Source organism: Octopus bimaculoides, chromosome 1 (genome assembly GCF_046866305.1).
Source record: "Octopus bimaculoides isolate indiv1 chromosome 1, ASM4686630v1, whole genome shotgun sequence".
Lineage (NCBI taxonomy): Eukaryota > Metazoa > Mollusca > Cephalopoda > Octopoda > Octopodidae > Octopus > Octopus bimaculoides.
The window spans coordinates 11080911-11108871 of NC_142928.1; the positions used below are offsets into that span (position 1 = coordinate 11080911).

Genomic DNA, 27961 nt, shown 5'->3' on the forward strand with positions numbered 1-27961 from the left:
CAGCTCGAAGTACTAGGAATGTTTTGTGGGGGAAATGAGCTGGTAACCCTTAAAAAGCTTCGGAAAGGAAGATGCAATGAAAATGGATGCAGCTGTTCAGGGGATGTTTTTTTGGGGGTAAGACGAAACGAAAATGGATGTGGGAGTGGAGAGGAAGACGAATACAAAATCTCGTAAGTGGCGAGAAGAGGCCAGAACAGTCACAAGTGGCGGTGGCGGCTGATAGCAGTGTGCACGGTTGCGTCCGGCTCAAAGAGAATAAATTGGGTTTATGAGCTGTTCTAATCTTTTTCAGACAGTCCCGTTTTCCGTAAGGTACTGCGAAAAATGTTATTCGTCATCCTTACAACAAATGTATTAAGCATTTGAATTTTATTGATTAATTGACCGATTTTAAAACTGTCGACCGGAGTTTAGATTTTCCGGTTTACGAAAACTGTTTCTTAAAACCAAAAGTAGTCGGTTTTTGATATTTTGTTTACCATAAACCACGGCAAAGTATTCATGCCATTAGTTAGGTGCCCAGTGAATCACGGACTGACCACAAAAACGTCCGATAACATGCTCCAACATTAAAGCAGTTATTTTCACTTTCAACAACGGAAATTAAATCGGTTATTCTATGAGATTGTGTTGTGAAGAAAAAACAAATCTTACTTGCAATTAGATTTACCTAAATATAAAACCCAAAATAGCTTTAAACTTAATGTTTGAAGAATCAATGTTACGATCCCGTCTTTGTACTATGCGGATATACCACCAGCACTGCTCAAACGGCCTTAACATCAAATTCACAACTTATCCAAGGCTTGTATCTCGTGCCATATCCACCCCAACAGCAAGCCAGTATCCTAACACAACCACACTGCAACACAACTCTTCAAGTTCTGCTTTAATGTTATTGCATTATTATTTTTTAAAACGGATTTACTACTCACCAGGAAATTTAATTGAAGAACTTCGAACAATTCCAGGTGTTTGTAATAATTTTAAAAGACTTTCTTCTTTCAAAGAGAATTCGTAGTAGGTGTAGCTTATATGCGTGATCTAAAGAATATATTAAAAATCGAGATTATTTTTAGCTGCATAAAATGTATTTAAGAATTCTCCAAAAACGTAGTTAGACTTTTTAACCATTCGTCGACAATTTCTTTCATTAGTTAACTTGGAAATAAAAGTATTTGTTAAAAGAGGAATTAATATCTGCGCAAGTGACTACACATAATTTAGTTCTTAGTTATTTCATTCATTGGATTGCGGCCATGCTAGGGCACTGACTACACAGGTTTAGTTGAACAAATACATCCCAGGACATTTTTAGTCTGGTACTTATTCTATCATTCACAAACCAACACCGGTTGTCAAGTTGTGTTGTTGTGGGACACTTTCACACACTACGTACTTCTTTCAGTTTCCGTTTAAACCCACTCAAATGGTTTTGCTCTTCTCGTTATAGAAGACAAGGTACTCCGCAATGGAACTGAACTCAAGATCACAAAAATTGGGAAGCAAAGTTAGCCACGCCTGCGCCTATATACGATTATAATTAAACTCGAATATGGACCTACTAGAAACTTATAATATATATCAGCATTACGACATTGTGGTTGGTAGGGCGGTGTTTCTTTTCTACTCTAGGCACAAAATTTTTGGGAAGCGAGCCAACCGATTAGATGTACCCCAGTAGCAACTGGTGCTTAATTTATTAACCTCGACAGGGTGAAAGACAAAGTTGAGCTCAGAACGTAAAGACCAGCGAAACACCGCGAAGCATTTCGCCCGGTGTGTGCTAACGTTTCTGCCGGCTCGCTGTCTTGGCGTTGTTGTGCTAACGTTTCTGCCGGTTCGCTGTCTTGGCGTTGTTGTGCTAACGTTTCTGCCGGTTCGCTGTCTTGGCGTTGTTGTGCTAACGTTTCTGCCGGTTCGCTGTCTTGGCGTTGTTGTGCTAACGTTTCTGCCGGTTCGCTGTCTTGGCGTTGTTGTGCTAACGTTTCTGCCGGTTCGCTGTCTTGGCGTTGTTGTGCTAACGTTTCTGCCGGTTCGCTGTCTTGGCGTTGTTGTGCTAACGTTTCTGCCGGTTCGCTGTCTTGGCGTTGTTGTGCTAACGTTTCTGCCGGTTCGCTGTCTTGGCGTTGTTTATCATTTCGAAGACGGCAAGCTGGCAGAATGGTTTGGATGCTGAGTTAAATTCCGCCGAGGTCGTATTTGCCTTTCATCCTTCCGGAGTCGATAAATTAAGTACCAGTTGCATACTGGGATCGATGTAATAAGACTAATCCCCCCCCCCCCCCAAATCCAGGCCTCGTGCCTCCAGGAGAAAGAATTATTATTATCATTACGATTGTCTGAAAATCATTTAAAGGTACATACCTCAGTAACGGTCCAATCGTATATAACTAAAACTGCGTTGAAGTTTGGCCATGCATCTACCCAGACTTCCAGCAAATAATTTTTGGGTTTCGGTGAGGATAACTGGATTATATTTTTGATCTGAAATGGAGTTTTAAATATTTAACTCAATGCTAGCATAGATAATTTATGTATGAAAAATACCAAGCTCGCATATATTTAGCTCGAGTATAAGCATAAATTGTCGTAGGGGTGTGTAGATATCATATGGTTTCAGGTTCAGTCCCACTGTGTAGCACCTTGGATAAGTGTCTTCTACTGTAGCCTTGGACCGACCAAGGCCTTGTGAGTAGAGTTCGTAGTTGCAAACTGAAAGCCCGTCGTGTGTGTGTGTGTGTTTCTCCATCACCGCTTAGTGGTTCAGCAAAGTCTGACAGAATAAGTACTGGGTTCGAATTGTTCAACTAAACCACTCCTGGAAAAATCCCCCCCCCCCCCTTCTCTCTCGGTCTTATCACTCTAGCCCGAAATGGCCTCTCGCCTAGAAACATTCTTTCCCCACTCCCCTCTCCCTGGGTCTTATCACTCTAGCCCGAAATGGCCTCTCGACTAGAAGCATTCTTTCCTCTCTCTCTCTCTCTCTCTCTCTCTCTCTCTCTCTCTCTCTCTCTCTCTCTCTCTCTCTCTCTCTCTCTCTCTCTCTCTCTCTCTCTCTCTCTCTCTCTCTCTCTCTCTACTCTCTCTCTCTATCTCTCTCTCTCCTCTCTCTCTCTCTCTCTCTCTCTCTCGGTCTTATCACTCTAGCTCGAAATGGCTATCTATCTATCTATGTCTTTCTTTCCCCCTGCATCACCAAACTTGTGTGTGTATGCATGTGTAATATAATCATATACACAAATGCAATTTCTGTCTTACCATCTTGCTGCCTACAGCAGTGAACCAGTCTTGACGAAACTTTACATGTTAAACTAACATCCAGTTCAGTTACAAGCTAATTGGATTTCAATAAAAATCTATAATGGCCCTCACTAGGCTAGTATTTGAGGGAGCAAGAGTGTTAGTGTGAGGGAAATGTGGTAGCATAGTGAGTGTGGCTGGTATCAAGGAAGGGGAGAACAACGTTGTGTAAGCGACATACGTAACTTTTAAAACGCCAAAGGGAAAGAAAGGCGGGTGTGAGGAATGTGATCACCTGTGTGTACGTTTGTAAATGTGTGTGTGTGAGACGTCCTATAACTGTCTGTCTATTTTTGTAGGGTCTTCCTTGTTGCTGTTACATTGTGAAATTCAGTTGCAAAAGATCTTGATTGTGTATAACGATTAAAAGTTTTTGAAAATCTTGCGTAGGCACTGAGCAGGTATCGCCAAGCTTTTGGCAAAATTTGATGCAGATTCTCTGCTCAATTTTTTGTCATGGTCAATGCGATGATCACATGCTACACACCTTCCTTCCAAGCACTGCTGTAAGCAACAGAAGTGAGCTAGAACGTTAAAATTTAGTGTGCATGCATAAGCAGAGTTCAAGGTTAATTTGCGCCAAGAGGCTTTGCTCTGCGGGATGTAGCTTTGTCCGAATACTTATTGATCAGACTACGTATATATATATAAGTATTATGTGAATGATGAAGGGGAAAATAGGAAAGCTTCTGACAATGCGGCAAGTTTCACAAAACCTTTGTTTTTGGTGCAAAGGCCCATCCTCAGAAGAAACAGTCTGGGAGATGTCTATTTATAGAGGTTCCGTTAACCCATCCAAATCCCTCAGCGTTATCTTAGCAGCAGAAGTCATCCTCCATATTCGTCTAACCGAAGCATTTATTCACAGTGAGTTCTTTTCTCGTATTAAACAGGAATCATGGCTAAAATCAATGTTTATTGAGCGATGAGTGAACAAACTACATTTCTAGAGACCACACTTTAGTGCCCACCTCACTAATCTCAGTAGACACTGAGTGCAGCAACAATTTCCCTGTGCAACTCTGTCTGCCACCAGATTTACAGATGTCACAAAATATTTCTGGTTGTGTCCTGTTGCAGCTCGTGACTGTATAGACACATAAAACAATTATCAAAAGCGGTGTTACCAAGTTATATTCGCTTGAGAGTGGCGGCAGCAGTACACTATTATAAAGTAAATGATTTTTATTAATTTCCTCCAAATATATTTATACTTTGCTTTATCTTCATTCTGTTTCATACTTTTCATACATTAAACAATAATTTTAAAACCACTATTATTCTTCTACCAAATAAAATCAATTTTTATGATCGTTTTATCGATCTCAGTAGAGTCATTATTGTTTCTGAATAGTTCAATGTTACATCGTTAAAACAAAACAAAACGTGACTACTTGTGCTTAACTCAACACAAATGTAAACCAGGCTTTCAGGTTCAAACGCTCCTACAAACTAAACACAAAACTCTAGTTTTTAAAGGAGAGATAAGTGTGGATTTTTATAATTTTCGAATTAGTTGTCTAACTTTTTCTTAGCTTGTAATTTGTAAATCATCGGCAAATAATAGGAATTACAACAGTCTGAAAGCTTTCTATATCCAGATCGCTATAATTTAACATGATTTTGAAGATAAAATAATAGGAAACGGTTACTTACTAATAGTGCCTTTTCTCCGTATTCGTTTAAGATCTTAATCAACTGTAATGTATCAGATTCATTTAACTGTAGGGGTGCCATGGCGTTTATTAAAATAAAGTAAATTAAAAAAGTGCCGTCAGCTTCTTTCAATTATTACTGTTAAATTTCCACATCGATTTGTTTCACAACTTCCGTTAATTTAAGAAAGAAATGACGAGACTTTAGTTGTTTAAGTTTGATAATATAACAAGTACACCGCGTAACTTATAACTTCGAAGTGGGTTACTCAGGATTGCAGTGACAGTAGAGGTCGACAAGGGTTAGATAACAGCTTGTATTTACTAAAGTCTCGTGATAATCATTAAAGGCTATCAGTAAACAACTTAGTTTTCAATTAAATGTAGATGGTGAAAAATATCTTGTAAGAAACTGATATTGTATTGGCTGTTATTTTATAAAAGTTGACTTACAATTATTATGTAGAACAATGCATCATTTATATAAATGCAACGTAAAACCTAATGCATACAATAATCATTCTTATAAAGATTCATTATACTAGTACAAAATGACAACTATATAAGCGAAGGGTGTAATCCATTGAAAAGATAAATATACTATTGGTTCTTGTGGAGGCACAATGGCCCAGTGGTTAGGGCAGCGGACTCGCGGTCATAGGATCGCGGTTTCGATTCCCAGACCGGGCGTTGTGAGTGTTTATTGAGCGAAAACACCTATAGCTCCACGAGGCGCCGGCAGGGGATGGTGGCGAACTCTGGTGTACTCTTTTACCACAACTTTCTCTCACTCTTACTTCCTGTTTCTGTTGTGCCTGTAATTCAAAGGGTCAGCCTTGTCCACACTCTGTGTCACGCTGAATCTCCCCCAAGAACTACGTTAAGGGTACACTTGTCTGTGGAGTGCTCAGCCACTTGCACGTTAATTTCACGAGCAGGCTGTTCCGTTGATCGGATCGACTGGAAAACCCTCGACGTCGTAAGCGACGGAGTGCCAACGCTATTGGTATTTATTTTTATCGAAAGGAGGACCCAGATAAATGAAAAGCAAAATCACCTGAGCAGGACTTGCACTTAAAACATAGAGACATAGCTATACACGGCAGGTAATTTAATCTGGCGTTCTAATGTTTCTGACGTTTATCACAAGCAGCGGCTTCCATAAAGAAAATAGGACGTTGCGGGTATTGCATTCGCTTTGTAATTACTTGGTTTCAGATGCAGACCCACTGCGCAGCACCTCGGGCGAGTATCTTCTACTATTGTCCAGAGTCGAACAATACTTTGTGAGTGAATTTCGTTAGCAGAAACTGTGTAGAAGTCCGTTATACATACATACATACATAAAGCTGAAGATCAGTGAAAAAGAGAACACCTATGCTGGACTATTGAGAAATCATCAGTTACTCTATCCAGATTAGAAGTTCAGGTTTATACCTGTAATTATTGGAGTCCTGGGGTATGTAACACACTGCCTAGATACCAATCTTGAGAAATTACGCTTCTCAAAACCAGAAAGGAGAAAGCTAATTCAAAGACTACAGATCCAATCAATCACTGGAACTGTAAGAATCTGTAAAACTTTCCAGAAGTTTATCATTTAAATATATATGAGCATGTCTAGACAAGTAACAATATGCATGAGAATACATACATAAAACAAAACATCTGCACACAAAGACATACGCACATACACACACATACATACCTGCATGCAGGCCCTGTTGTTGATGTTGAAATTCCAACGAAGGAGCCTTGGATCTAGGTTCGAAACCGGTTCTTTCTCTATTGGCAAGAAATCTTGAAATAAACTGAATAATAACATACATACACACACACATACAGTGCGTGTGTGTGTGTTTCGATCTTTTCTGTCCGCCCACACTTTGATAATTGGGGTTGGTTTATTTACGTGTTATTCACTTTGGTGGTTCAGCAAAAGAGAAGGATAGAGTAAGTATTAGACTGGGTTCGATTTGTTCGACCGAAACCCTTCACAGCGGCGCCCCAGCTGGGTTATAATGCAATTAGTGAAACTAATATGAAAGAAAGAAATAATGAATTTTTAAACAAGTAAAATTCAAAGTTATCAGTTTAACTTATCAGTTTACAATCAACAAAAAGAATGGAACATGAAAACTGGCAACGTTTATTACCTCCGCCTTAGCGAAGGTGGAGGTATTGTTTTCAGTCGTGTTTGTTTGTTTGTCTGTAGACAAGATATCTCAAGACTCGCTGGATGAATTCAGATGAAACTTTCAAAGATGTTTGGCCTCCTGACTGGCACGAACTGACTAGATTTTGGAGTCGATTCGATACCGGACAAGGATTCTGGATTATTTTTCTGTTTTTTTTTTTAAATTTAACTTTTGAGAGCGGTCTGGTTCATTTTCATTATTCTCGTTTGTGAGAGCAGTCGAGTTTATTTCAGATATTCTCATTGATATCATCATTGATAATATATAAATGATAAACTTCATTTTAATCTTAAATGTCATTATCAGTTTGAAGAACTAAAGTGCAGAGTAAATCAGTTCTCCAAACTGATGATAATATATTTACTTTAATTTGTTCCATGAGCTTTTGGCTTTTCAAGTAATTTGAACATTTTTCGAACAATTCCCTCTCAGAACACCCACTCCGTTCCTTGAAAAATAACCGTAATTCATAAATAGATGTACTCCTGAACGTTATTGGTCATTTAGTGATCTTTTTGTCTATCCTTTTCTGCTTATCCTAATCTTACCTTCTTAGGCAAGATTACAATAGTTTTAAAAAAAATCTTTACTTGTTCTCTTACTTGTTTCATTCAGTTGTCTGCGGCCATGCTAGAGCACCGCCTTAAAGGGTTTTAGTCGAAAAAAAGTCGATCCCACGACTTAGTCTTTGTAAGTCTAGTACTTATTCTATCGGGTTGTTAGGCTGAAGCGCTAGGTTACGGTGACCTAAACATACGAACATCTGGCAGAAACGTTAGCACGCTGGGCGAAATGCTTAGCGTATTTCGTCTGCCGCTACGTTCTGAGTTCAAATTCCGCCTAGGTCGACTTTGCCTTTCATCCTTTCGGGGTCGATTAAATAAGTACCAGTTACGCACTGAGGTTGATATAATCGACTTAATCCGTTTGTCTGTCTTTGTTTGTCCCCTCTGTGTGTAGCCCCTTGTGGGTAGTAAAGAAATAACACAGACACATACATACATTCTCTTCCTCTCTTTCTCCCTCCTCCCATACCCACCTTCCTCCTCTCTTATATCCACCTTGCCCTTCCCCCTTCATCGACACCCCTCCCCCTTCATCGTCAACCTTCTCTCATAAGTTCATCCCACCCCACCCCACCCCACCCCACCCCACCCCACCCCACCCCACCCCACCCCTACTCTACTTTCCCACTCCACACCATCCAATTCCTTACACCCACCCCTACCCACATACCCCCACCCTCAGCTTAACCCACACTCCACCCATGCCTTCCCCACCTCCCAACACTCCGAACACCCTCACATCACACCACGCTCACACTACAACTAACCAACTCCTTTCTCTCCTCCCCATTTTTTCACAGATGCATACGTCAAGATCACCAGCATTCTTTCTCTCTCTCTCTCTCTCTCTCACACACACTCACACACACACACACACACTCACACACACACACACACACACACAGCTCCTCGTTCTTGGGTCACCGTTCTTTCTTCCCCCTTTTGTTATCTCCCCTTTTTCTTAGCTCTCGTGCGTGAACTTTCTGAACTTTCTGTCCGCAGAAGCCATGATAGATCGTTGACCAAACACCATTCATTTTTTTTTTTCTCCGTGTTTTTCTCCTTATTTTCTCCGTATTCTTTCTGTTGAAGAGCGTAGCTCGAAACGTTAATGACTTTCTGTATTCCCGAGCGTCAAACTAATACATGCTTTTGTTGTTTATCCCACCTGTCCTCGTCTGTTGTTGTTTTTTTTCATATATATATATAGGTGAGAGAATTGGTATGTGAAAGCACGTGGTTGGATGTATAAAAGAGAAAACGTCATGTTAGAAAATAATGTTATAAAATTTTGTGTGTAGTGATATTGCTTTTGGAGAAATAACCGGTTTCGTATTTTCTTTTCAAATTACTCAAATTTCTTTACCGATACTGTGTTACCTCTTCGCTATTTTATAATACTTTTCTAACATGACGATTTAAATATATATTCTTTAACCATATAATACAAGGCTTCTGTAGTTTTTTTTTCATTCTATTTTGTCTATATATATATATATATATATATATATATATATATATCTTTTACATATATATACTATACTGCTAGTATATATATATATATATATATATATATATATATATATATATATATATATATATACTAGCAGTATAGCCCGGCGTTGCCGGGGATTAAGCTAGGATTAATAAGTGATCAAGTGCTTTATTTCAAACCAAAAATGGTTTGCTGGCAATTTGATTGGGAAATCCCATAAGGAATTAGTTTATCGGTTATTTCCACTCATTGACTGTTTTTTTAAAAGTTGCATTAGAGATCTGCATAGGAGAAGGTTGATCTGAAGGTTTGCATTGGGAATCTGGATTGGAGTAACTTAGGAAAACTTACCAACAGCCTTAACCAAAAAATAAGGGACCTGTCCCTTCTAGGTTAACTCTATGAGCAACCTAGCCATTCTCTGATATCAACCGAGTGAGCATTGTTGTTGGAGAAGTCAGCATTGTCCAATAAAAAAGAGGAAGAGTCCATAAGTCATGTTGCCATGGTTTGAGAATATGTACGGCCAATGCTTCCGGATCACTGTTTATAACCACATCGGCTGCAATGACAACTTGTCTATAAAACTTCGCTATAGACAACATTGCATGTTCTGCCCTGAGGAGCATACACAAAAAGAGCGTTTCTACCACCCACACGGGAGCAGGCCACATAAAGTTGCCCATGTGAAAAGCATACTCCCCCTCCCCCCCCAAATGGATGCCTGCCATCAGTGTGCTGAAATCCTAGGAATTTCACTCCCCCCACACATTGATCTTTTCACCATCTATTTTTCAATGTACGGGAAAAATACGGAGATTACGAATATGGATAAAAAAATTTTTTTAATCACAAATTTACCATGAAAAACTCCAGCTAAATCTTTAGATAACACTCGCACGATTTTCACTAAAAAAATAAGAAATCGGATTTTTTGCGTGGAATCAACTATCCTGGCCTGCTAATATGCTACAAAACCCTTTTTGTGGTCCGAAAAATGGGTTGTGGTGTAGTGGAAGCCTCGGAAATTTTACCCATTTATATTGTGTAATTCACTGACAAATTGTTACACACCTCTTTGTTTCATTGTTGTTAAACAAATGGATTGTCAATAAACTTTTTTCTTCGGCGTGAAATATAAACAAAACCTTTTCGGTCCCAAAGTAGTATGTGTGTGTGTGTGTGTGTGTGAGAGAGAGAGTGAGAGGGGGGAGGGGAGGAGAAAGATGAACGATTTAAAATAAATAAATGATTTAAAAGAAATATATTTTAATTGTTGTGTGAGAAAGTATATATAATCTCCTTATAAAATATAGTGTCTTTCAAAAACATCCCATATTTGAAACTATATCTCATGTTTAAGAAAAAAAAAGCATTTCACATTTTCATTTTTCATGAACGATCACACTGTCTACACACACACACACACACACACACACACACACACATATATATATACGTTATATATATATATATATATATATATATATACGTTATATATATATATATATATATATATATATATATACGTTATATATATATATATACGTTATATATATATATATATATATATATATATACGTTATATATATATATACGTTATATATATATATATATATATATATATATATATACGTTATATATATATATATATATATATATATATATATATATACTTTATTTAAAAGCAGCAGAAATATAACGTGAAACTCAGAGTAACGGTTTTTTTGTTATATTTCTGCTGCTTTTAAATAAAGCATATTACTCTACCTCTGGTATTTGAGTACTCTTTTTTCCACCTTGTTGCACATTTCATGTGCTTACTCCGGTATATATATATATATATATATATATATACGTCAGGCTTCTTTCAGTTTCGTCTACCAAATCCATTCACAAGGCTTTGGTCGACCAGAGGCTATAATAGTAGACACATACCCAATGTGTCACGCAGTGGGACTGAACCCACAACTATATGAATGCATGACTTTTATCTTTTACTTGGGTTGTAACAGAACTTGTTCAAAAATGATGTTTACGAACAAAAATGACAGATGCGACTTGTCCTTCAGTTTCTATCTCTGACCACTTGATATGTTCACCGGAATACTTTACTGTCTAAATTAAACAAAAACGAAGCATGGGCGCCATGACATGTAAACGTATGCAACATATATTGTTCAGGCTTTTCGGCTCCATTAGCTGACCCCTATTTCTTCCTGTAACTGTATGAGGCACTGATGTATACTAGACCGAACCACGAACAGATAGAATTGTTGTAGTATGGCGACAAATTCTCCTACAGTCTTTACAATTTTTACACAGTCAGTCATTAACAGGTTGGACTAAAGACTGCAAACGGAAAAGTTTAGGTACAGTTGCCATGAATGGACATAGACTGATAACCTGAATGTTGAAAACACTTTTATTCGGTTCATGGTAAGAGATGAACAACCATTGTGAATTTGCTTTACAATAACTAATAACAAGAGCACTCAGAGAGTGCAAACCTCCGCCAAGGCAACACCAACGTCCTCTCAACGATTAGCCAGAGATGATTTTTAAAATGAGAATATCTGAAATAAACTCGACTGCTCTTACAAATGAGAATACTAAAAAAGAACCCGACCGCTCTCAAAAATTAAGTAAAAAAACCCGGAAAAATAATCCAGAATCCTTGTCCGGCACCCGGTCGATCCCAAAATCTAATCAGTTCGTGCTAGTCACAAGGCTAAACATCCCTGAAAGTTTCATCCGAATCCATCCGGCGGTTCTTGAGATATCTTGTCCACGGACAAACAAACAAACAAACAAACACGACTGAAAATAATACCTCCGCCTTCGCTAAGGTGGAGGTAATAAGTGTTTCTTACGCAGGCATAGGGCCAGAAATTTGTGGTGGAGGGGTGGAGTCAGTCTTTTAAATTGACCTTGGTACTCCGAAAGGACAAAAGGCAAAGTTCACCTCAGTGAGATTTGAACTCAGGCCGTACAGAACTCGAGTAAATATCGCATTCTTTTTTAATGTTCTAATGATTCTACCAATGTATCGCCGTTTCTTGTAATTAGTGGATGCGCGTGGTTTAGCGGTTAGGGTGTTGGACTCAATCGTAAGATTGTGGTTTCGATTCCAGGACCAGGCGACACGTTGTGTTCTTGAGAAAAACACTTCATTTCATGTTGTTCCAGTCCACCCAGCTGGCAAAAATGTATAATCTTGTGACGGACTGGCGTCCTGTCCAGGTGGGGAATATATACACCATTGAAACCGGGAAACCTGCGCCCATGAGCCTGGCATGGCTCGAGAAGGAAACATTAATTAATTATTTGTTTATTTATTCTTGTAATAATTACTTCCGATTTTGGCACAACTTTTGTTGTGGTGGTGGTGGGTAAGACGATGTCATCAAATTTGTACTTCTTCAGTACTTTATTTTATCGAATGTGAAAGAATAAACGAGGACGACAATGATGAAATTTAGTTAACTGTCTTTGACGAGGCGTAGCAATGGAGAATGATTAAAATTGTGTTTAACTGCTTTCTTGCGGTTTAATATTTGAACTTGATTACTGGGGTCGTATAGAACACAGTTTAACCTGATTATCAAAGTCTGAAGTGTTGTATTTTTTGATTAAACCGCTTTTTTCTGTGTAATTTTATCAATACAGTACTTGAGAATAACACTTAGACTGATAAGGGAAGCTATGAGATAATGAGGTTACTTCCACGGCGGACGAAATGCTTAGCTGTGAATTATTGTGAATTATTGTGACTACTGCTGTGTTGCTTTGTGAAAACTGTGTGAATTACTGTAAGTTGTCTCTGTAAATAATTCTGATTTTTGTGGAATTATTGCTGTTACGTTTCACGTGAGCCGCTGCATTTTCCCCAGCAATGGCAAGTGGTAGTGTCTCCAATATGGAGAGCTACGCCTGGGTCACTGCGGCGAGGAAGCCAGTGCCGCTGGAAACCAAATTGATCAAGTTGGATATGGAGGAGGTGAGCAGAAGCGGGAATTTGATAGAAGTTGAGGGAGACTCATACAAATTGTGCCCCACAAAAGAGACTAAAGAAGACAAAATGATCTCTGGCTGACCACCTCCCGAAGAAGTTAAAAAGATTATTTTAATTTGTATGTCACACGTTTTGAGATTGTTGCCATCGTGGAAACGATAGCAACCCATAAAGACATTCGGCAGAATCGACCGGATCTGTGTAGCACAAAGAATTGGATGCTTCACAACGATGATGTTCCCGATGTCCTCTCCTCATCAGTGAGTTTCTCACCGAAAACAACATGGTATCGCTTCCGCATCCGCCCTAAGATGAAAATCGACATCAAAGGTGACTGTTTTAATACCGTTGCTGAGATCAAGAGCAAGTCGCAGACGATCCATGACTCGCTTACTGAAAATGACTTCCAGGCCGGACTCCGAAAGTTGCAGAAACACTGGGACGGGTGCACTGCTACGCAAGGTGACTATTTCGAAGAAGATGATGTTGAAACTTGAGTAAATAAGTTACTTTTTTTTTTATTAAACATAACAGTCCCGGAACATTTTGATACCATGTCGTAATTTCAACAGCAGCGATGATTAATTATTAACAACAAATATGAAGTAAGGCGTAGGAGTGGCTGTGTGGTAAGTAGCTTGCTTACCAACCACATGGTTCCGGGTTCAGTCCCACTGAGTGGCATCTTGGGCAAGTGTTTTCTACTATAGCCTCGGGCCGACCAAAGCCTTGTGAGTGGATTTGGTAGACGGAAACTGAAAGAAGCCCGTCGTATATATGTATATATATCTATATATATATATATATATATATATATATATATATATATATATATATATATGTATGCGTGTGTATATGTTTGTATGTCTGTATTTGTCCCTCCCAACATCGCTTGACAACCGATTCTGGTGTGCTTACGTCCCCGTAACTTAGCGGTTCGGCAAAACTGACCGATAGAATAAGTACTAGGCTTCCAAAGAATAAGTCCTGGGGTAGATTTGCTCGACTAAAGGCGGTGCTCCAGCATGGCCACAGTCAAATGACTGAAACAAGTAAAAGAGTAAAAGAGTAAAGGGTAAGTAAAAAAAAAAAAGATCTGTTTTGAAAGAGCGAAAATTATGCTATTCAAATGGATGTAATAATGAAAATGGGATGAAAAGGTGAAGGACTGAGGAAGTATCATGTAATTACACCTAGCTGAAGGGTGATCAGACTTTATAGGCAGTTCGCCCCTTGCATTTCAGATTTAAGACATAAACACACACACACACACACACACATACACACACACACACACACACACACACCGATGTACAGTCATACACCTATTCATGTACACACTTGTGTCCAGTTGGATTCAAAGTTGGTGGGTTGATAGGAACGATGATGTGGGTTGCATTGGCTTAGATCAATGGTTCCCAACACTTATTTAAATGAGTTTTCCCACGGGCCCCTTTTAATATGCTTATTTTGTATATATATATATATATATATATATATATATATATATATATATATATATATATATATATATATATATATATATCTGTGTGTATAGTAAATCCCAAAAAGAAGAACACAGGTACATATAAAGTATTAGCAGACGTTCAGGGAAGGAAAAAAATGGTTTAACGTTTCGAGCAAGGCTCTTCTTCAGAAACAGAGGAAAGTCCAATAGAAAGGAAGACGGAGGAAGAAAATCGCTAACGAATCATATGTGGTTACATTGTGTGTGTGAGAGATTTTGAATTTAGTTTACGGACCCCCAGAACTACCTTTCCGGAATACCATGGATCTGCGGACCCCAGGTTGGGAACCATTGGTTTAGATGTTAGGGATGATGGGTGGGCATTGTTTGAGGTGTGATGGTCATATCGTTCTTGCTAATTGTATTGTTGTGGCTGTTTAGTCTCAAGTCGATCCTCATAGGCCTAAGGTCAAAGACATTTCATTCAACTTTTAAAATACACTAAGATACTGTATTACATGTTTTATTTGAAAGAATTTGTTTATCTGCTTCACACTATGTATTACTAACCATTAACTAATTATTGTGATTTGAACTAAAATGCAAGTGGTCATTGAACTAAGAAGAAAGAGTAGCTTTAAATTGTAAAATATCCAGAATTTGAACTCAATGTCTAGAGACAAGAACCTTTAAAAATGCAATCGATATATTCTAGCACCCTGTCCCCCACACACCCACTGATTTCATGGAACGGGAATTCTGAAGATATTTCAGATTTGTTTTACTAATCTCTGGAATCTAGTAATTCGGGAACAGGTATGGCTGAACGAATAAAAAAGTTCGCTTCTCAAGCATGAAGTCTTGGTTTCGATCCTGCCGTGTGGCCCTCTTAACTAACTAACCCCACTTCCTACACGTAGACTTTTGTTTACATAAGCCTTGTAAGCGAATTTAAGTAGACGAAAACTGTGCGGAAGCCTGTCACATGAAATGTACTCGCAATTCTAAATGCCCATCTTTATCATATACTGCGTTATACTGATTGTTCACGAGGATTGAGCAAGTGTTTCACGCGTCCACGGAATACTCAGCCACAGGCACTGTAGTCCAATGAGCTGGTAGTTCAGTTAATCGAACAACAGCAATACTCATCGTCGAAATCGACGGAGGATATATTCACTTTATTACAATTCTTCTTATAGCCCATCTTCTAGTTTCTATGTAAATCTCTAAATATCCGTTTAAGCAGATAATCCACACTCAAGTTGAAAGCGAGAGCGCCGCACTTGTTCAGGTATATGTGGCCCATTGCTCCTCCCCACCCAACTCCCGCTGCTTTACCTCAGCCTCTTTCTTTCTCCATTTCTTTCCTTCTGTCGTCTCTCTTCTTTCCTCTTTATTTGTATTTAATTATTTAATAAAGCATACATTTGATTATTTGCTACTTATTCGTCTCTTTTTGCTGGAAAACAGTAAAATTTCCCCCAAATAATGCAAAAGTTTTCCAAGGGAAGCTACTCAGAATTCGTAACAAAAGTTATTGCCCTTAGATTTCGTAATTTTTTTTTTAAACGCTTTATGGTGTTTATATTATTACTAATCCATAATTAATATATAATCAAACATCGTGGATTATTTTAGCGTGACTTCGGTAAATTAAATGAAACGAAACGTGGTTGACAATTCTTTATGCACAATTATATAAAGCTACAATATGAAATGCATGTCCACTGAAAAAAAATCAGTCTGTAATTCCAGTTGAAATTCTTATATTTCTGAGGTGAAAAATAAGTTATTTGAAGTATTAGATTTACTTTAACCAATTCGTTGATATATTTATTATATGATTTGCTGTTTTCATCATAGATTACAGAAAGAGAAAAAGCAAACCACAAAAATATCATGCTACATAACCCCCCCCCCCCCTCCCACAAAAAAAGACTAGCAATATTTGTCTGTTTCTCTCTCTCACTCAATATATATGTCGAAACGTTAAAGACTTTTTCACTTCCCGAGCGTTAAACTAATACATCTGTTTGTTGTCTACATCACCCGTCTTCTTTTTTTGAATTCTCCCTATATAGATATATATGGCCCCAGCATGGCAACAGCTCATAAGCTGAAATCAAATTAAATGAAATATATATATATATATATATATATATATATATATATATATATATATATATATTAGGAGAGATACCCGGCGTTGCTAAGGATTAAAATGGCATAGTTAATTTTTAATTCTTTTACTTCTTTCAGTCATGTGGCAGTAGCCTTGCTGGAGCACCGCCTTTAGTCGAATAAATCGACCCCAGGATTTATTCTTTGTAAGCCTAGTACCTATTCTACCGGAGTCTATTGTCAAACCGCTGGTTACAGGGACGTAAACACACCAATATAGGTTGTGAAGCGATGGTAGGAGTACAATTACAGACAGACAGACACAGATGCACACACACACAAACACACACACACACACACACACACACACACACACACACACACACACACACACTAGACTACCCGTGACCCGTTCGGTCACCGGGAAAGTCTGAGTTTCCTCACAACGTGTTTGTTTTTTCCTGGTTATTTTGCATGCTTTCAACGAATGTGACATCGAAATAACGCGTAAACAGCTTCTTTCCCCAGAAAAGGAAAGATTTGACTACTATTTCTTGCACGCCCTGCTACCACGATCAGGTATTTCGGATCCTTTATCGCAAACAGCAGTTACGTGGTAGTAGGGCGTGCTAGAAACAGCAGCCAAATATTTGGAAGTGAGATACGTTGAATGCACTCGCAAAAAAACCTATGGACAGAAATTATTTCACTCTGAGGTTAAGAACGGGTCTTTTAAGAAATATTTATGCGAAAAAGAATTTTTGTAATGGTATTCATTTGAAAATAATTTTAAAAAACCATTAAAATATTGTTTATTTAAAGAAAGCTAAAATATAAATACTTATTGTACAAACAACTTACCTTTTTGAAATCACATTCATGTGAAAATATTTCTAAATGATTACAATATTGTGTTTAACAAAAGTGAAAATAGAAACATTTTTCGTTGTCAATCGAAAGGTAAGAGTTATGTTCCTTTCAGGATCAAGTTAATTTCGCAAACTTTTCCCACTATGCAAACTTTTCCCACTATGCACACTTTTCCCACTAGCTTGCTTACCAGCCACATGGTTCCGGGTTCAGTCCCACTGCGTTGCACCTTGGGCAAGTATCTTCTACTATAGCCTCGGGCCGACCAAAGCCTTGTGAGTGGATTTGGTAGACGGAAACTGAAAGAAGCCCGTCGTATATATATATATATATATATATATATATATATATATATATATATATATATATATGTATGTGTGTCTATATGTTTGTGTGTCTGTGTTTGTCCCCCCACCACCACCAACTTCGCTTGACAACCGATGCTGGTATGTTTACATCCCCGTAACCTAGCGGTTCGGCAAAAAGAGACCAATAGAATAAGTACTAGGCTTACAAAGAATAAGTCCTGGGGTCGATTTGCTCGACTAAAGGCGGTGCCCCAGCATGGCCGCAGTCAAATGATTGAAACAAGTAAAAAGAGAAAAGAGAGAGTATATATAAGGGTGTATAATGATTTATATACAGAGTGGTGACCCTTGACAGAATGCCTTACATGCTAGAAAAGGCAGCCAAACCCAGCCAGAAGATTTTGTATTCTGTTTGTCTGTCTCCGTCTCTGTCCGTCTCTCTCCATCTCTCTCTCTTTCTCTCTCTCTATCTCTCTCTCTTTCTCTCTCTCTACCTCTCTCTCTCTCTCTCTCTCTCTCTCTCTCTCTCTCTCTCTCTCTCTCTCTCTCTCTCTCTCTCTCTTCTCTCTCTTTTTCTCTGCCTGCCTGTCTCTCCTTAATAAAGGCTGCTAAAATGGAGTTGATATCTGATATGCTTGTGAATCTCAAGGGAAATAACTTGTACTAGAAACATTGAGTAACCTCCCTTGAAAACCTTTCATAATTTATTTTAAGAATAATTGTTGGTATAATCGCTAGAACCCGTGGCAAAATGCCAAGCGGTATTTCTTCCATATTTGTATATATATATATATATATATATATATATATATATAAAGTGTAGTATATTGCCACTTAAGTGTGGCTGACCCCTAGGGGTGGATGTTACTGTTGCTTTTAGCCCCAGGAGGACATCTCCTCCAGCTGGCTTATCGACACACGACTGTGTCCTGTTTGCCAAGGGTAGTTATCCCTCTCACCAACATCTGCAGCACGAACGGATCCGGATTTCAGGGTTATTTCCCTTCGTCGGCGTCCGATAGCCGCTGACCTTGGTGAGAGAGACAAAAACCTGGCAATCTTATATCTTCTTTTCAAGTGAAATTCTTCACTGATATCGAAAAGGTGAAAACAAGCAATGTTAATTCTCTAAATGAAGTATTAACAGTAACTGCACGATAAAGTGTAGTATATTGCCACTTAAGTGTGGCTGACCCCTAGGGGTGGATGTTACTGTTGCTTTTAGCCCCAGGAGGACATCTCCTCCAGCTGGCTTATCGACACACGACTGTGTCCTGTTTGCCAAGGGTAGTTATCCCTCTCACCAACATCTGCAGCATGAACGGATCCGGATTTCAGGGTTATTTCCCTTCGTCGGCGTCCGATAGCCGCTGACCTTGGTGAGAGAGACAAAAACCTGGCAATCTTATATCTTCTTTTCAAGTGAAATTCTTCACTGATATCGAAAAGGTGAAAACAAGCAATGTTAATTCTCTAAATGAAGTATTAACAGTAAATGCACGATAAAGTGTAGTATATTGCCACTTAAGTGTGGCTGACCCCTAGGGGTGGATGTTGCTGGCTTATCGACACACGACTGTGTCCTGTTTGCCAAGGGTAGTTATCCCTCTCACCAACATCTGCAGCACGAACGGATCCGGATTTCAGGGTTATTTCCCTTCGTCGGCGTCCGATAGCCGCTGACCTTGGTGAGAGAGACAAAAACCTGGCAATCTTATATCTTCTTTTCAAGTGAAATTCTTCACTGATATCGAAAAGGTGAAAACAAGCAATGTTAATTCTCTAAATGAAGTATTAACAGTAACTGCACGATAAAGTGTAGTATATTGCCACTTAAGTGTAGCTGACCCCTTGGGGTGGATGTTACTGTTGCTTTTAGCCCCAGGAGGACATCTCCTCCAGCTGGCTTAGCGGCTATCGGACGCCGACGAAGGGAAATAACCCTGAAATCCGGATCCGTTCGTGCTGCAGATGTTGGTGAGAGGGATAACTACCCTTGGCAAACAGGACACAGTCGTGTGTCGATAAGCCAGCTGGAGGAGATGTCCTCCTGGGGCTAAAAGCAACAGTAACATCCACCCCTAGGGGTCAGCCACACTTAAGTGGCAATATACTACACTTTATCGTGCAGTTACTGTTAATACTTCATTTAGAGAATTAACATTGCTTATATATATATATATACATATATATATATATATATATATATATATATATATATATATATATATATATATATAGGCGCAGGAGTGTCTGTGTGGTAAGTAGCTTACTTACGAACCACATGGCTCCGGGTTCAGTCCCACTGCGCGTCTTCTACTATATAGCCTCGGGCCGACCAAAGCCTTACGAGTGGATTTGGTAGACGGAAACAGAAAGAAGCCTGTCGTATATATGTATGTGTGTGTGTGTCTATATGTTAGTTGTGTCTGTGTTTGTCCCCCTAACATCGCTTGACAACCGATGCTGGTGTGTTAACGTCCCCGTAACTAAGCGGTTCGGCAAAATAGACCGATAGAATAAGTACTAGGCGTACAAAGAATAAGTCCTGGGGTCGATTAGCTCGACTAAAGGCGGTGCTCCAGCATGGCCACAATCAAATGACTGGAACAAGTAAAAGAGTAAAAGAGTATATATATATATATACATAAAATAAATTTTAGAGATAATACTTGATAAGTTAAGTAAATGTTAGAGAGAGAGAGAGAGAGAGAGAGAGAGAGAGAGAAAGAGAGAGATAGAGAGAGAAAGAGAGAGATAGAGAGGAGAGAGAGAGAGAGAGAGGAGAGAGAGAGAGAGAGAGGAGAGAGAGAGAGAGCGAATGCATTCATTATATTCCTCTCTCCGATTTGAAAAATTATTTCTCTTTTGATTATCATGGTTAGAGTGGAGGCGCAATGGCCCAGTGGTTAAAGCAGCGAACTCGCGGTCATAGGATCGCGGTTTCGATTCCCAGACCGGGCGTTGTGAGTGTTTATTGAGCGAAAACACCATAAGCTCCACGAGGCTCCGTCAGGGGATGGTGGCGAATCCTGCTGTACTCTTTCACCACAACTTTCTCTCACTATTACTTCCTGTTTCTGTTGTACCTGTATTTCAAAGGGCCAGCCTTGTCACACTGTGTCACGCTGAATATCCCCGAGAACTACGTTAAGGGTACACGTGTCTGTGGAGTGCTCAGCCACTTGCACGTTATTTCATGGGCAGGCTGTTCCGTTGATCGGATCAACTGGAACCCTCGACGTCGTAAGCGGCGGAGTGCCAACAACAACAACAATCATGGTTAGTATCTAATGGCAGAAAAGTAGCAGGAAAGAAGGGCCCTTCAACATCTACAGAGCCATAGGCGATGGATACTATCGCTGGTTACATGATCAAGTACTCAGCTCGGTTGCGGCGGTGATATACACCACCACCCCAGGAAAGAAGGTCGCTGGAGAGAAATCCAATTCACTGAAACTTCGAAGACCGTCGTCTTCATTTTCCATAGACTGGCTGCTGAGAGTGAATCTTGTGGAATGAATAAATTTCCCAGAACACACATTGTATCTACAACATACCGCTAAGGCATTGTGATCTTAAATCCCACCAAACATATGGTCATATAGGAACTGACTGAGCCTTTTGAGGAACACATGAAGAAGGCTCATGAAAAGAAGCTGGCCAAATACCAAGAGCTGGATGAGGGGTGCAGAAATAGGGGATGACAGGAAGCTTACAAGGCAATTAAAATGGGCTGTGGATCTTTCATCCTGCAAAGCTCCGACTGGGCTAAGAGTTATTGATGCAGCAACGATGAGAGTTATGAATTCCATCACTGAATCTGTAGAGAAGGCTGCTGAGTGGCTTGGATGAAGGGAACAAACTAGTGGTTTGTTACTATTGGGACGCAAGATGGGACTTGGTCAACCTCGGCTTGGTCAACCTCGGCTTGGTCAACTGGGTAAGGAGGTGGGATCTGATGTTGAAAGACCCCCCCTCCCACAACCCCACTGAGAATCTAGAAACGTCACTGACGATGCATCATAGGGCTTCTGCGAGATATATCATAAAACTATCTCTTGCTACGTTTTTTGATTCAAAAACTGTACCTGTTTTGAATTTTGTCAGTGATATTCGACATCACACTGGGGAATGGGGGTGAGGAAGGACAGTGTTTGGTGTGTGTGTGTGTGTGTGTGTGTGTGTGTGTTTGTGTGTGTGAATGTGTGTGTGTGTGTGTGTGTGTGTGTTTGTGTGTGTGTGTGTGTGTGTGTGTGTGTGTGTGTTTGTGTGTGTTAGAAATTACATAATTAAAAAAAATCTTACTTTACTTCATTGCTACGAAATATATAAATTAATTATGGTCTTATATTTTAAGGTCCACATTGCTTTGCACCCTTTAGAGGGGTCGATTAAAAACATGTGCCGATGCAGGGTTGTGGACTGATAGAATTGTAAGGAACTGGGAGAAGTTGCTTCGTGTGGTATTTGTTCCAGTTCTTTATATTCTAAGTTCAAATCATGCCGTGGCCTGCTTATGTTGTAGACTCAATTCAACGCTCCGTTTAAAACCACTGCCTGGCACCTTGGGAAAGTGTCTTTTACTATAGCCTCGGGCCGGCTAAAGCCTTGTCAGTCGATTTGGTAGACGGAAACTGAAAGAAGCCTGTCGTATATATATATATATATATATATATATATATATATATATATATATATAAAATAAAATAGTGTACATTTAAACACAAGAGAAACTACCTTTAGCATGTAGTTTTACACGCTAGAAGAAGCAGTCAAAATAACCATATGTATACATATATGTATATATATATATATATATATATGTATATATATATATGTATATATATATATATGTATATATATATATGTATATATATATAATGAGATAAAAACCAAGGCTGTGTATAATATAGAACATTTATAAATAGAAGGTCTTACAGCTGTTTCCAGGATATTTATTATATCCCTTCATCGGAGACGGTGTGAGAGGATGGTTAAGCAATAGTTAGTTTAGATAAGATAAGAAACAGAGAGTGAATGTAGGGAATATTGTATTTGCAAATCCATTGTTTAGGCAGAATGGTATACATATAAGATTCCAATACCTTGTGAGTAAAATCCAATAGTCTTTAAGATTAGTCATTGCCTTTGTAAAGCCATTATTAAGATTCCAATACCCTTTGAGTAAAATCCTACAGTCTTTGAAATTGGTCATTCCAAATACAGAGTTTATACGCAGTGTTACTGAATCTGATGAGATTCCAAAGATTCTCAGTATAGAAGACAGTAGTGCTGGAATGATTCAAACTTAGACGCCAATGTCTTTACAAGGCATCAGTTCCACGGGCTAAAGAATGGCTATAAGAAGGATCAGGTTGGGCAGATATGGAGGCAAGCACGCGGATAGACAAATGCAATGTATTAAATATAACAGCTTGGCTACGAATACATGCAGAACGAGAGAAAGCGAAAAGTGGAGACTTTCAGACGATGAATATTTAAGTATAAATACATAGATATTTATATTGAAATAGATCCAACTTATACAGAGTTAAAACCACACACACACACACACACACACACACACACACACACACACACACACACACACACACACGTGTATTGGGGTCCTTTCATTCGACTAAAAATTCTTCATGGCTGTGCCCCAGCATGGTCGCAGTCTGAAACAAAAGGTAAACGATAAAGCTTTGAGATACCACAAAGAAGTGATAGGAATAGATCAGGAAAATTGGTATAGGAACAAGGTTAAAAGCGTACTGTAGGTTCTCCCACTAAATGAAATTAGGCAACTGATCTGTGGTTAGAACCAATATCGGACCTTCGGCTACTCCTATCCTACAGAAAAAGAAAAAAAGAAATCAAACAAAAAGTCATACAACTGCAACAATTAGAATTATCCAATATTATATTCAGCCACTAAGGCAGCGAGTTGGTAGAAACGTTAGCACGCCGGTCGAAATGCTTCGCGGTATAACGGCTCCGTGAATTATTGTGAATTATTGTGAATTATTGTGAAAACTGTCTCGGTGAATAATTGTGATTTTTGTGGAATTTTTACGGTTGTATTTCACGTGAGCTGCTTCATTTTCCCCAGCTATGGCAAGTGGTAGTGTCTCCAGTATGGAGAGCTACGCCAAAGCCACTGCGGTGATGAAGCCAGTGCCGCTGGAAACCAAGTTAATCAAGTTGGATATGGAGGAAGTGACCAGAAGCAGGAATTTGATAGAAGTTGAGGGAGACTCATACAAATTGTGTCCCCCAAAAGAGACTAAAGAAAATAAGATTCTGAGGACAGTAGTGTATCGTACACAGGCTGTCGAAACCGGTAAAACTGAAATGGTGACGGAAGAAGAAATCTAGGAGTGCCTGGGTGAAATTGTCAATGAAGCCACGTACATCAACAGAGGAAGAAAGTTCGGTACGGTTGAGGTGAGGTTCGCCACTATAGAAGAGGCAGCCAAGCATGCAACCAACATATTAAGAATTGAGAAAATAGCATTGCTACCAAGCTATAGAGGAAGAAGAAGTGTAAAAATACGAATTTCCAGAGTTACACCAGATATTAAACCAGAGTGGTTGGTTGCAACAGTGCTGGCTGCAACCAAGGAGGAGCCGGAATTGGGACCAGTGGCGAAATCAAAAGTGTGCAAATGGTGGGGATTTGGACTCGAAATGTGGCTTTTTGCCACATTCGAGGACATAGAAAGAATTCCCTACCAGATAGAAGTAGAGGATGAGAGAACGCTAAATGTTGTAGTCGAGGGAAGGAAACCAAATAGCTACATATGCGGGGAAAGAGGTCATATGAAGACCAAATGCCCCCTTTATGAGTTCACACAACTACAGCAAGAGAAAGCACAAACAGAGGTGGAAAACATTGTAGACCACACGGAAGAAATAAAAGAGAGACAGAAGTGTGAAACAGAGAAAACAAAGGAGAAGAACGCAAATGGAGCTACTAACCCTAAAAAACGAAAGAAAAATAAGTCGAAGGAACGGTCAACAGAAAACATAAAAGAGATAGAAAAGCTGGAAACTAATAATGTACAAGAAGAGGAGGAGAGAACGGAGAAAGATGTGAAATACAAGGGGCTTTTGATAAAGTACGAGAATTGTGAGCAGATGGAGAGAAAAGTCGAGAGTTTGGAGGAAATAATAAGAGTGAAAATGCCAGAGAAATGTGCTGAAAAATGCATTTTGATACGTGAGGAAAGATGCTTCGAGTGCATAAAAGAACTTGGTGAAAATATAATAACGAAACGGATATGGTTGGTGGAGACACCACCCTCTAGAACTGATTATTTGCAGTTGTTAAGGACGGACATAACAATGATTAATGGAAGAAATGTAACGCGAGTGTTTGAATTTTTTGAGTTACAAAACCGTTAAAATGTTTACATGACGTTGAACGTAAAAGTGAAAAACTGGATAAATGTAACCACCCGATTTCGGGGATCGACTGGACATTGCGCTTCATTTTTTTCATTCTTGCATATTATAATTTTATTTTAATTACCCCGATTTTATGTTTGCGTTTTGTACTGTCTTTATGTTTTGTGATGTCTTAAAAATTCTTTGTATAACCCTTTATGGGTAATAAAGAAATCGGTATTGTGCAGAGATCTCTCACGTATCAGAAAACTTAAGAGAGGTTTTAAGCACACCCAGTCACTCAAACCGTAAATATACACTCTTAACTGCAAAAGGCAACCGAAATAAAATTATGTGAAATTTATTTTATTATTTTCATATCTGATTTTATATAAGAATACGGTTCAGACATCGAAGTAGAAATGTCACTGATGTCATATATTTTAATCATATGATTATCTGTCAAGAGAAAGTCTGAAAGTTTTAAATTAGTTGGAATAAAAATGATCAGAAGAAGAAGGAAGAAACGGACGAGAAAGAGGACGGGGGTAAAAAGTACAAAAAAAAAAGATCAACTTTAGGACGAAGAATATGTTATAATAATGAATGTGGTGATGAAACAGTAAAACTATATTTATTGATTTCATGAATTTGAGTGATAAATAGAGTCTGTGGTTTGATCTTTTGTGATGAGAAATAGCCATTGATGAGTTATTGTGACTCTTGATCTGTGCAAATAAATATCGGGTACCGAAATCCGTTTGTGAAATGACACAGAGTGCAATAACATGAAGTGTAAAAATGTAGAATAAGGTGAAGCGAGACGGTGCAGGATAAAATGAAGGGAGACAAGAATAAGTCATGGGATTTTAAAGTTGAAAAATGTGCATCCTCTGCGCATCTTGCCATGTGCCACTCGTAAGACTCCACTCTTTGGTCCGGAACATCTTCAGTGAGAGTGCGAACTATTCTAACGACAGTGCTTCAAAATATGATGGACTTTTGATTTTGAAATTGCTTTCACAAGACTGTCTTGTACAGATATTCTTGAATTCTGGGAAAAAAAACTTTAAAACTTTCTTTGCACCCTTTCTTGTTTTGCGAAGCTCGTCGATGTCCATGGTCTAACGGAACGTTTCCTATAGACATTCTGAAGAGTTCCATCTGCTTCAAATTTATCTCTAATTCCAGTGTTAGAATCTCTTTAAAACTCCTCCCTAAACTGTTTTCGCACTTCGTCTGTATTTTCAAGCTTTTAGTAGACCTTTAAGAGGAATTTGTTTAGTTCAAAGCTTGGGTGTAGCTACTTTCATTATTTCTAATGGATTAAATCTAAACAGAAATGAAACTGAAGCGAGCTGTTAGCTGGTATAAAGTGTGTATACATTTCTTTGGAACACTCTGCATATATATACATACATGCATAGATACATATACACAAACATATGCACTCTCCAAATATATATATATATATATTATAAATATACAGGGATTAGCATTGAGTTGCTTCTCCAACATACTGAAAATTTAGAAATAGCAGTCAAAGAACTACTGATTCTAAACTACAAATTTTTCTCTAAACGGATGGCGATATTTATGGCACACATAGAACAAAAAAACCGGAGGGAAAAGCAAAAACAAACCCGCCTTTAGTTAATTGGATACGACGTTTCGCGGTTAAGAGAATGAAATTACTCTATTCCGCATCTTCAGCCCAATATTCTGATAAATTTGAAAGTGTCTCTAAAAAATTCACGGTAATTTCTGGCCATGTGACACCAAAAACCAACGAGAAGATAGGCACTTAAGAATTCATCGGCTAGTGAGTTCAGGCGCCTCACCTCAAAGAAATCTATTCTATGTGCGTCACAAATAGTCCCGTATGAAAAAAAGTCCCGTGTGAAGGGATTACGGTTTAACCATCTAACTTAGAGGTATCAAATATAAAATATACAAGAATAAGGGCAGGGAATCGTCAATTAGTAATAGAATTAATAATTAACAATTTTGCCAAGTAGTTCAGTATGAAAAAACCTTTATCGGTAAAACCATTTATCATCATAAATATACAGGGACTAGCATTGAGTTGCTTCTCCAACATACTGAAAATTTAGAAATAGCAGTCAAAGAACTACTGATTATAAACTACACATTTTTCTCTAAACGGATGGCGATATTTATGGCACACATAGAACAAAAAAACCCGAAGGGAAAAGCAAAAACAAACCTGCCTTTAGTTAATTGGATACGACGTTTCGCGGTTAAGAGAATGAAATTACTCTATTCCCCATCTTCAGCTCAATATTCTGATAAATTTGAAAGTGTCTCTAAAAAATTCACGGTAACTTCTGGCCATGCGACACCAAAAACCAACGAGAAGAAAGGCACTTAAGAATTCATCGGCTAGTGAGTTCAGGCACCTCACCTCAAAGAAATCTATTCCATGTGCGTCACAAATAGTCCCGTATGAAAAAAAGTCCCGTGTGAAGGGATTACGGTTTAACCATCTAACTTAGAGGTATCAAATATAAAATATACAAGAATAAGGGCAGGGAATCGTC

General features: G+C 38.7%; 1 protein-coding gene across 2 annotated transcripts in view; it reads right to left on the reverse strand.

Moving 5' to 3' along the window:
• Positions 1-5431, reverse strand: part of LOC106878188 (uncharacterized) — a 29034-nt gene extending 23603 nt beyond the window's left edge. The window contains exons 1-3 of one of the 2 annotated variants that reach the window (XM_089348613.1): positions 4963-5424; positions 2371-2490; positions 939-1047 (exon numbers count right to left, since the gene is read on the reverse strand). In XM_089348613.1, the coding sequence (XP_089204739.1) occupies positions 939-1047; positions 2371-2490; positions 4963-5043 (310 nt within the window). In that variant the 5' untranslated portion in view covers positions 5044-5424. Of the gene's footprint in view, positions 1-938; positions 1048-2370; positions 2491-4962 lie in introns of both variants that reach the window. The other variant, XM_014927327.3, reaches the window with a different exon arrangement.
• Positions 5432-27961: the final 22530 nt, after the last annotated feature.